This window comes from Hyperolius riggenbachi, chromosome 6, assembly GCF_040937935.1.
Source record: "Hyperolius riggenbachi isolate aHypRig1 chromosome 6, aHypRig1.pri, whole genome shotgun sequence".
In the NCBI taxonomy this organism is placed as follows: Eukaryota; Metazoa; Chordata; class Amphibia; order Anura; family Hyperoliidae; genus Hyperolius; species Hyperolius riggenbachi.
In genome coordinates, this window is record NC_090651.1 from 267,213,018 (window position 1) to 267,225,067 (window position 12,050).

General features: G+C 43.3%; 1 protein-coding gene across 7 annotated transcripts in view; it reads left to right on the top strand.

Moving 5' to 3' along the window:
• TMPRSS5 (transmembrane serine protease 5) overlaps positions 1-12,050 on the top strand; it is a 154,746-nt gene that overhangs the window by 82,679 nt on the left and 60,017 nt on the right. For all 7 annotated transcript variants that reach the window (XR_011022130.1, XR_011022131.1, XM_068240782.1 and 4 more), the window contains one exon: positions 8,350-8,393. Coding sequence is in view for 5 of the 7 variants with exons in the window: in XM_068240782.1 (XP_068096883.1) it covers positions 8,350-8,393 (44 nt within the window). In the remaining 2 variants the exon portion in view is untranslated. The remainder of the gene's footprint in view (positions 1-8,349; positions 8,394-12,050) is intronic.

A 12,050-nucleotide genomic window follows, 5' to 3' on the forward strand; every position in this document is an offset into this window, starting at 1 on the left:
TCGATGGGAGTTTTTATTTACAGAGAAAGGGTGTGGCGATGGGGGCAAAACAAGCTCCAAGTGTAGCTAACCTTTATATGGCAGCATGGGAAAGCACATTTTTATCCACCTTTTTGAAAAAATCCCTACTTTTTTGGAAACGTTTTATCGACGATAGTATCTTTGTATGGCAGGGGGATGAATCCTCCCTCGTGTCATTTATTACATACATTAATACTAATGATTGGAACCTAGAGTTCTCTGTGGATTACAACAAAAAAGAAGTAAATTTCCTTGACCTTAATATTTTTGTGGAAAATGGAAATTTGAACACCAAATGTTTCTTTAAAGAGAGTGACAGGAATTCCTATATAGAAGCCGATAGTTGTCATCATGCTCCCTGGTTGCAGAATGTACCACGAGGACAGTTCTGTCGAATTCGTAGGAATTGCACGAAGGATTCCGATTATTGGTCACAATCCCAAATCCTACAGGATCGTTTTGTGGAAAAGGGTTATGACGAAACACTCATATATGAAGAGAGATTGAGAGTCCTCAAAGAGGGAAGAGAAGTGAGACTTATTAACCACCCTGGTGTTCTATTAAGATCGCCAGGGCGGCTGCGGGAGGGTTTTTTTTTAAATAAAAAAAAACTATTTGGCTGCATGAAAGCCCACTAAAGGGCGCTCGGGAGGCGTTCTTCTGATCGCCTCCGGCGGCCAGAAGTAACACGGAAGGCCACAATTTGCTTACTTCGTCGCCATGGCGACGAGCGGAGTGACGTCATGGACCTCCGATCCAGCCCTTAGCGCTGGCCGGAACTATTTGTTCCGGCTGCGCAGGGCTCAGGCGGCTGGGGGGACCCTCTTTCGCCGCTGCTCGCGGCGGATCGCCGCAGAGCGGCAGCGATCAGGCAGCACACGCGGCTGGCAAAGTGCCGGCTGCGTGTGCTGCCTTTTATTTCATTAAAATCGGCCCGGCAGGGCCTGAGCGGCACCCTCTGGCGGTAATGGACGAGCTGAGCTCGTCCATACCGCTAAGGTGGTTAAGAAAGCCATTCCTACTACTAAAAATGATCCTTGTCATGGTGGATCAGAGTTTGCCTTTGTTACTACGTATTCCTGTGATCACAAGAGATTTAAGAGGTTGCTGTCAGAAAATTGGGACATTTTAAAAGAAGACCCTGTATTAGGACCTACACTCCCAGATAAACCGAAAGTTGTTTTCAGGAGACCCAAGAATTTGGGGAATAGATTGGTAAAAAACTGTATCCGTGAAGTAAGACCACGTATGTTCCCGTTTCTAAAAGGATTCTACCCATGTAAGAAGCCGAAGATTTGCAGGATCTGTGAATATCGGGGACAGAGGGTGACCACTTTCACTTCCACAGCCAATGGGAGAAGTTTTAGAATAGATCAATTTATTACGTGCAATACAATTAATGTTATATATGTATTGGAGTGCCCGTGTGGCATGCAATACGTTGGAAGGACCGGTAGGCGGGCAAAGAAAAGGTGCTCAGAACATGTATACAACATCATGCACCCTGAAAAGAAGAAGCATAGCGTACCCGAACACTTTTTGAAACACCATAACCGTGATCCTACTGGGATTAAATGTTATGGTATTGATACCATCACGCCACATTGGCGTGGTGGCAATGTGATAAAAACCTTGTCGCAATTGGAAACCCGCTGGATCTTTCAGTTACAGACTCTAGCACCGAATGGATTAAATGCCAACATTGACCTAAACTGTTTTATTAAGGATGAATGAATTCTCATGTATTTCATATATATATTTTTATATTTTTATGTGTATTTTTATACATTTTTCTGATTGTTTTATCATCATTTATTGTAAACTATTGCTTATTATCACTCTGATCATTGTATCCAATGTATTTTGGAAGAATTTGGATGTCCCTTTTCCCTGCCTGTTAGGCAAGGGTTAAGTGTTTTTGAGAGGAGGAGTGTTATGTATTTAACCTACCCACTGTGATTGTAGCCCCACCCCCTGACGAAGGCATGTTGCCGAAACTCGAGTCGGGAAGAGAGGCTGCAGTTATATGCAATAAACAAGCTTTTATCCAGTAAGTGGAAACCCCCCTGCGTGGCTCCTTTAGCTCACAGTGTACACTATTGTTGCTCGTTTTATCCCCCAGCCAGGAAGTGTCGCTGCCGCCTTCACTGGCATTGGGACGGAGCTACTGTTGGAGCGCAAGGAAGCCAGGAACAGGAAGTCTGGGTATCAGCTGACCAGAGGACGTCATGGTCAGACCGAATCCACGCAGAGCTGAGCGGAGGTGCGCTCCTGGATATCGGGATTACAGCAAGATTTGTGCACAGAAAGAGGTATTAACCGGTACGGCCGGAAGAGGTACTGTATTGCTCCTTTTTTCTACTGCATCAGCTGGTTTGGCCTGTTGTGGAGCGGCAGCACAATTGCAGGTTAACTTATCCAATTTGCTGATTCTGGTGCGCTGAGGTATTACTGTTTATTTATTTCCACTTTTGGGGCTTGGGATTCGCCCCCACCTTTCAGCTGCACACTGTCCTCATAGATTGCGCTGTGTCTACTTGCTTTTACCAAAATACAAATATTACCTTTATTAATCAAAATTTTATAAAAAAAATTGTTAAAATGAAGACCCCATGCGGAGTGGCCACCCGCCACACACTACACCAGGACACAGCCACTCATCAATCACAGACAGCTTAAGTTAAAAAGAAGCAGCAGGATCTTGCATGTGCCAGAACTATACGAAAGTAAAGTTGAAAGTGCAAGCTGTAGGGCTGCCAGTGGCTGGATCCTGGGGAAGATGAGTAAGAAACATTGCCCCACTGCGCTGTCTGCCCATACCTCCCGGCTGCTACATCAAGTCAGGCTTGAGATTACCGCTCCTGGCTTCCTTTTTCCATCCCGAGCCTGACTCAGGGTTACCGCCAAGGAGGTTAACTGTTAACACTTGGCACAAATAAGAGAACATGTTCTTTGCTAAGAGGAGACATGAGGAAGAGAAAGCAACATCTCCAATATAACTGCAGCACATGGTCTGGCGCAGTGTTCTGCAACTGTGTTGTAGAGATGGGCCGATGTATTCGCCAGGCGGATAATTCACCGTGAAGTGAAGGAATACTTGCATAGCATCCTTCATTTTGTATCTTTCAGGCAAATACTTGGTGGATTTGATTCGCCCCCTATACATCATCATTGAGCTACACTTTGACCCCTTACCTCACAGTCAGCAGACACATGGCAGCAATCAGCTAGCACCCCCTCCTGGACCCCCAACCCCCTAAAAAAAAAGCCAGGACCGCAGCCTTGATAGACTCATTCTGTGGCTGCTGTCTTCGTGAGAGCAGGCACAGTGTGTTGCTGACAGGGAGAGAGTTAGGTAGGCCTGTGTTCTGTGTCCTCTCAATGCAGATTATTGCTGCTGCCGCATTGTCCTGAACAGCTAAGCCCTTCTTGGGGCTAATACATTGTTTTTGTTGCTACTGTATTGCTCTTCTGTGGCCAGTGCGCAAGTTAGCTGTTAGAGACAGGTATGCTGGTCCTAGTAGTGCACCAACCATAACCCACCTTCACACCACTACTGGCATCTCATATCCACTGGCCCTTGTGTAAAACCTCAGTGCTACAGGAGACAGATCTGCTGGTCCTAGTAGTGCACCGACCATAACCCACCTTCACACCACTACTGGCATCTAGTATCCACTACTGCCCCCTGTATAAGGCCTCTGTGCAGAATCAGTGTTTTTTTTTGGTCACTTAACTGTCATTGAACTACCTCAGCCTGACCATAGGGGCTGGAAAACCGCAATCGCCTGCACTCCCACGATTGTGCGCACAAGCATGGCAGCCACTACATACCACCACACAAAGATTGCCACTAAGAGGACTAACATTTATGTCCTGGAGGTGTCTGTCAACTAGTAAAAACAAAGATATGCTCACCTGACTTAATCACTGAAGGTCCTTGCGGTTGTTTGCGGACTGCGGTGCGTTAAATGCTGTGTTTCGTCTGTCAGTGTGAAGTGGGCGTAACTCTTACACTACCCGATGGACGTGTACACACAGCAGATGTTTAAAGCACTTTATTCCACCAATTTAGGAATGTAATGTGATTTCTGCCATTTAGCGATTAAAGGAATCTTAAAATTTAAAATGCATGTAAACATGTACAACTAAGAAGCATGTTTCTTCCAGATTAAAATGAGACATAAATTACTTTTCTCCTATGTTGCTGTCACTTACCGTAGTTCGTAGAAATCTGACATTACTGACAGGTTTTGGGCTAGTCCGTCTCTTCATGGGGGATTCTCAGCATGGCCTTTATTCTTTATAAAGACACTCCCTGAAAAAGATTTGTACAAAGATGCTGGCCAGCCTCCCTGCTTATGTACACTTTTTTGGCAGTTGGACGGAGCAACTGCCATTTACGAATTGCTTTTGAAAATGAAGAAAAACCATGAGAGCCCCTCCATGAGGTGATGGGCTAGTCAAAAACCTGTCGGTTCTGTCAGATTTCTACTACTTACTGTAAGTGACAGCATCATAGGAGAAAAGTAATTTATGGCTCATTTTGCTCTGGAAGAAACATACTTTTTATTTGTATGTGTTTACATGTATTTTACATTTTAAGATTTTCGTGACAGTGGTCCTTTAAAGCACAACTCTATGTCAACTACGTAATTTTTGGTGGGACTTTTGCCATGGAACCCCCTCCGGAATGCCCCCGTCCAAGTGCAATTGGCCCATCAGTACTGTGTTGTGTCCATCTTTTAAATAACTAAAACACTGGTGTCCAGAGCAGGGCTGGGCCGAGGCAGAGGCGACAGTGGCCCCAGCCTCAGAGAGCAGTGTAGGAGGGGGCGCACAGCTCACTCAGCTATCATTCCCCTATTGTGCAAAGAGAAATAAGAAAAGGATTACATGGCAGTGACTGCAAGCCAGATAACTAGAGATTGAGGTGTTGGGGGCCCTGGGGCATCTTTTAGTCTAATAGCAATCAGTGTGTGACAGCTGGGGTGGGAGGGATGGGGGGGGCGTACTTTGGTGTCTTAGCCTTGGGTGTTGGAGGACCTTATCCCAGCTCTGGTCCAGAGATGGTCCCAGCACTGAAATATCTCAGCACTGCCTTGTCCCCAGCACCGGACTACTTTGTTTTTCTTCACAAAAGTATAGCTATCCTTCATCACTTATTGCTATTATTTAAATTGGAGTATCTTTTGCCATCGCACTTCCTGTTTAACAATATGCATAGCAAACCTAGCCTTTTTCAATATATAAATATACACATCCAAATACCTTGATCATTTATTCCAGCTAGAAGACACAGCACAAAAAAAAACTAAAATGAGAATGTATTCTGACACTCTTGCCTTGTGGCAATAAGGTCCCAAGTTCAAATCATGGCCTGAAAATCCTAATAGTAATATATTGAAAAAATATTGTAAAGTCCATTAACTATTGTTCATCCTATTTTTTCTATAATATTCACATTAAATTCTTGTTTTCTAAAACTGATCCTACCCAGCGTCAGCTTGACCAGAGATGAAAAGACCAATGCAAAGGCCAACCCCGCTGTCTGCTTTTCATGCACTTTGTGCTCACTTTTCATTACACAAAGTGATGGAGTTCTCTATGAAGCTGTGGCCACGGTAACCTCACTGCAGTAACGCAGCATGTGGAAGTCAAGGCTTGCTGCTGGTGCAATAGCCAATCTATTTGTACTCCAGTTTGAAGAATATACTTTATTCTTTCATCTTGCATTTGCAGCATTCCTGCTGTTTTTAGGCAACGCAAAAACCTTTGATTAGCAGGTATAATTATATTATTGGAGTCTAGGTTTGTAAAGGGCGTCAGTGTTTTCATAGTAGAAATGTAACGAGTCACTGGCAATGTGCCTCGTATTCCTGTACATTCTGGACAGAAGACTTGTAGTTTGAGTATGGTGACTTGGTGAGCTAGGTTCCTCACAGTATACTGGCCGGATTTCTGGGAAGGCCAGGCCACAAAGGCCCGGGCCTTGGGTGGCTGCAGCCCAAGGAGGCACCTGAACATGAAAGAGGGATTGCTCTGTCTTCTCGGTCTTCGGTCATCTCCAGTCCTCTGCCCCTGCTGGCAGAAGCACCAGGGGGGGGATTGTCATTGGTTCACTGAGTGGTGGAGGTGGTGGTTCACTAAGTGGTGGTGGTCTTTTGTAAGTTATTGGAAGACTGATGCTTCTGCCAGGGTTCTGATCTATATAACGGTCCTGTGCAGTGGACCTGCATCAGAGGCCCTGAATGGCGATGGTGGACCAGAATGGCTGCTGTGGAGGACCAGATGCACAATGGTGAGTAGTGTGAATAGGTCAAAGGAAACTGCAAGTGGACACAGCATATCTACACAGAATGTGCTGTTAACACACCTTTGTGCATCTGGCATAGTGTACATCTAGCCAAAGACAGCTAAAAGTATGCTATTAACCTCAGGAAGTGGAGTGACACTTGCAAAATGTATTGAGTGTAGTGCAATACACTGTGTGTCTTACTGACCGCTGTCTTTCATTAAAGGTAAGCCAACACTTACCTTCCTTTTTAAACTGTTGTTAATTAGTTTATGTTTTTTTTTCTCCCTCTTGTATTAGTGTTATACATCTGTTAGGTGATATTTTATGACCCCCATAATCTATTAATGTGACTGAATGGAACATCACGAGGGCTCCCTTATGTACCTGAGTTGAGTTGGGACCTCTCCACACTGCTTATAGTGGTTACTGCTGTAATATGTACGAACAGAGGCGCCAAGCAGAGTAAAACAATGTTCTAAAAACGATAAAAAGAGGGAAGTCGAGGTGGACTTACCTCCCTCTGGTAGTGGACATATACTCAAATGCAGAGTAAAAATATATATACAATTTATTCACCACTCCATAAAATCACAACGCGTTTCGCGGTCAACAGTCCCGCTTCATCAGGCAGTATAGGAGCATAAAAAACTGTAACAGATTCAAGCATGCATATCAATATACCACAGATATGGACCATTAGCTCAAAAATATAAAATATAAAAAATGCGAGTACACATTTATGCAAAACAACTAGGTATTTTTAAGATAAAAAAAACTCTGTGTTGTGGATATTGCATGCATCTACAAGCATGCATATGAATAAACCATAGATATGGACCATTAGCTCAAAAATATAAAATATAAAAAAATGCGAGTACAAATTTATGCGAAATTTATGCGAAACAACTAGGTATTTTTAAGATAATAGTGGTTACTATTCTTGCAACCTTGGTTGTGAATACCCCTATTTTATATTGCCGTTACTTACCCCACCATAATATACATACTACACTATATTAAGCTCCTGCTGTCCCTGTGTATCATTTGACTTCTCAGAGGATGCCTGTTTGATCTGGAATCTTTTCTGTGCATGTTGGCTTCTTGGCTGATAAGTGGGGCACAGGAAAGATGTGAAGGTAGCAGCAGCTACACATTTCAGGGTAGTGCATGCTGCAAAGGGGTAGGATAATAGTGGCACGCAGCAGCTCCCACCTTCTTACCTGGCTGCTACAATGGCCCCCTGGGCTGCTGCACATCCCACACTGGCTCTGATCCCAGTGCAGAATTTCCTGCTCTGCCTTTCTTCTGGTGTCCCTGTTGGTTAATGACATGCTGTTTCTTTTCCCAATCTCTGCTGGTCAATGACACCCTTTACCCTTGTCATCTTTCTTGGTGCCACCAAAGTACCCAGCAAAATAACCATGCTTGAACAGTGCATTTTTAGTAACTCACCTTTCTACAATCATTACAGTGCTGTCTGCAGATGACAGGCTGCTTGCACATTTCTGTGCCTCTCCCTCCACAGAGCAGTAAAACACAAGGTGGCTATGTGTAGGAAGCAGAAAGGGGAGGTATTGCATGATTACGCATCAGGTAATTATAGCTATTAGCAACAGTAAATCTTCTTCCAGTTGGATTCTCACAACATTGGAGGCGGGTACAAGTTTTCCTGGAGTCAGGAGACTTCCATAGTTAGGATCATACAGTGCACAGTACTCAGGGTGGGAGAAATGGAGACAGCACTGCAGCACTGGAAAGGCTTCTGCGGCTGTAAAACAATAGACAATAAAGAGATTTTAGTTTGTGGTGACTGCAACTGATTACCACATGTCTAATATCGTGATCATGCTCAGTATAGCTTTGTTGATTATAACTCTATGATGGCAGCCCGGACTTAACCGCTCATACAGAAAGAAACAACACAAAGGAAGGCTGTTGAATTATACAATGCACATAGTTGACCTTGTGGGCATTGTTATGTTTCTCCATGCAAATGGTCTAATACTTAACCTCTTTGTGTTGCTTTGTAGGCAAAGATGTCTTTCTGGACGTATTGTTGCATTGAAGTGTTCAGGTAAACTATTTTTTTCTGTACTCTTTGTAGAATATATATATATGCATATAATGTCACACATCAGTTGTTGGCTTAGCAAAAGACAAGCCTAGAACACCAAGCTTTCTATTTCTGAAAAGGATCCATTAGAGACAATGTAGTCTGACTCAAGTCAGATAGTGCAACTGCTGTAAATAGAGTACAAAAGAGAGTTTCATGAAACGTCACTGAAGAGGGCATTGAACAAAAAATAATACGTGTACTGCACATCTTTTAGAAAAGATTTGTCCTTCATTAAAAATAACATTTTAAAACCAGGAAACCTGTTGTCTCCAGTTTTACTTCATGAATTCACGAAACGTCACTGAAGAGGGCACTGAACAAAAAACATCTTTTAGAAAAGATTTATCCTTCATTAAAAATAATATTTCAAAATCCGGAAACCTATTGTCTCCTCTTTTACTTCATGAATTCATGAATGTTTTTCTCACTGCAGATATGAGTCTCAATTAAAGCAAACCAGAAGATAGTTTCAAATACCAAATAAAATATATGGTGTAGAGAACTTATGAAAAGCTCTCCTGAATCAGGTTCCTTTTACCTGTGAACACAGCCCCATGTTGCCAGGATCCCACCATGAAGATCAGCATCTAACCCAACTGAAGTTAGGAAGGTCAGCTGTGCTGCGCAAGCTGAACATTGCTACTATCAGTGCTTCAGAGGCCACCTTCCCTGAAAAACAAAGGGAAGGGAAGTAGAAAGCTGTATCACAAGGAAGAGAAAGAAGATGCAACAATTTAGTTCTAGTGTACACAGTCTGTTAGCTCTGCTGACTCTCACTAGTGTAGGCACTGTCTCCTCAATGCTTCATAATCTTACTACTTGTTCTCTGGATCCTACTCCCTCCCACCTCATTTCACAACTCTCCTCCTCCTTTATCCTTGCTCTAACATCTCTTTTGAACCTATCCCTTTTTCTCTCTGTGGCATCCCTGGATCCCACAGCCCTTCCCAACTATTGCCCAGTCTCTCATCCCCCCCCCCCCCGCCTCTATACAAATATGCCGGGCATACATGGCTGCGATTATGCGCTGAATTGAGCCGCTGGCTCGATGTCTGTGCATCCCCGCTCGTCCGTGCGTGCGCACGGATCGATCTCTGCTCGTCCCCGCGGGCGGCTGCTAATCGGCTGCTCGTTTCTTCTATTGTTCTCCCCGCCAGTATCGAGCACACTATCGATCCGGCAGGGTATCGGACACGTCGGATGTTATCAATTGAGCGATCAGGCTCGATTTATAATCCTCCCAGCAGCCGTGTATGCCCAGCATTACAATACCATGTCCATGCATAATTAACTAATTACTTTTCCTGTAACTCATAGCTCAATCAACTCAAATCTGGTTTCTGCTCCAAGTACTGCACGGAAATAGAGGGTGTGGTACCAATGGAGTCCGAGGACCTTCCAATGGAGACAAAAAATGGGGCAAGGACGCCAGTAGCCCCTGATAGTGTAGCATGTTGAGGATATGGAACACTCAACAACAGTATGTGCAGAATACACATAAGAACAGGTTACAATACCGGCAACCACAGTGTAACGGCCAATATACATGGCCAACACCCTGAGCTGAGGGGGTTGGAGTGGGATATTACTGGGAGGGAGGAGGCGCCCCAAGATGTGATGCACCTTGGGGTGCCTTCTCCCTCCCAGTAATACAGCACTGAAATAACTCTTACCAAAGTGGCTAATGACCTCCTATTGGCTAATGTTATAGCGGCAAGAGATAAAGTGTTTTGCAACAGCCTGATCACTGGTACCAAATCTGATCACAGACTCAAATGACAAAATCCTATCTTTTAACATTTCCATTGTTTAACCAACATATACAAGTCCATATGGACAACACATCACATAAATAACATACAGTAGCACGGTGGCGTAGTGGTTAGCGCTCTTACCTTGCAGCGCTGGGTCCCCGGTTTGAATCCCAGCCAGGGCACCATCTGCAAGGAGTTTGTATGTTCTCCCTGTGTCTGCATGGGTTTCCTCCGGGTACTCCGGTTTCCTCCCACATCCCAAAAACATACAGATAAGTTAATTGGCTCATCCCTAAATTGGCCCTAGACTACAGTACTTACACTACATAATACAAACATAAACATATTATAATAGTAGGGATTAGATTGTGAGCCCCTTTGAGGGACAGTTAGTGACAAGACAATATATATACTGTACAGCGCTGCGTAATATGTCGGTGCTATATACAGTAAATACTAAATAATAATAATAATAATAACAGTATGTAGAATCACACATATAATAACCATTAAGTGCAATCTTTTCACCAGTAGATGGATGGTGCAAAAATTGTCCTTTAATAATGCTGTTACACATATGACATGCAAGACAGGGGTGTATCCCTTTTCTTGCAATAGTCTGTTGCTTTGACCTGGACCCCTGGCTGGCTCTTACCAATGTATCACCAATTGTAGGTTCCCGTCTATAAACCATAATTGGAAAATTTTCCAACTCCCTAATCTTAAGAAAGCCCTGGCTGAGTAGAGACCAATGTTTTCTTTATAGGTGAAAAGGTAGTGACAAAAAGGAATTCTATGGGTTTGTCTGGAATGGCAAGGAGCCAAGGAGGGTTTCTCATTAGATCCAGAGGGAACTCAAAAACTCAAGGGATAACACCTCTTGAAGAACTTCTGTCTCATTTCTTCCATTCTCACACAGTCTTCTTTTCTGGATTATTAACAATTCTATTCACTCTACTTTTTTTGAAATTAAATTGAAAACTCCCATAGTGTATAGTATTGAATTTTTATCAATCACCTTTCTAAACAGGTCAGTATTCACACCACAGCCAGATTTAATAACAACTGTGTCAAGATGAGGGACAGACTGGAGATCACAATGATACGTCAGAGAAATACAAGGACAGCTACCATGAAGCTGAGACCCAAAGGTCTCAAGCATTGAACATGGCCCTGCTGCCTACACCAAAAAATGCCATAAATATAATCGCCACCATCCTTTTGAATAGCAGAGATACAACTGATTATTGTAAACAAATAATTCCTCGTAGAGGCCCACATGAAGATTAGCATAGGACCAGGCCACGTTGGACCCCATAGTCATCCCATGTCAAGGAAATAAATGGGACAGAAGTTCTCCAAGAGGGTTATCCCTTGAGTTTATGTGTTCCCTCTGGATCTAATGTGGATGCCTCCTTGGCTTTTTGCCATTCCAGACAAACCCATAGCATTCCTTTTGTCACTACCTTTACAACTATGTCAAAGTCTGTTGTGGGGATTATTAAAAAAAACATTGGCCTTAACTCAGCCAGGGCTTTTCTAAGATTAGGGAGTTCCAAAATTTTCCAATTATGGCTTATAGATATGCACCTACAATTTGTGATAAATTGGTAAATGCTGACCTGGGATCCAGGTCAAAGTGACAGACTATTGCAAGAAAAGCGGTATTCCCCTGTCTTGCATGTCATATTTGCAACAGTATTATTAAAGGGCAATTTTTGCACCATCCATCTACTGGTGAAAAGATTGCAATTAATGGCTTTTATACGTGTGATTTTCCATATGTTGTTTATGAGATTCATTGTTCATGCGAACTTGTATATGTCGGTAAAATTACGCAAATGTGAAAAGATAGGAATTC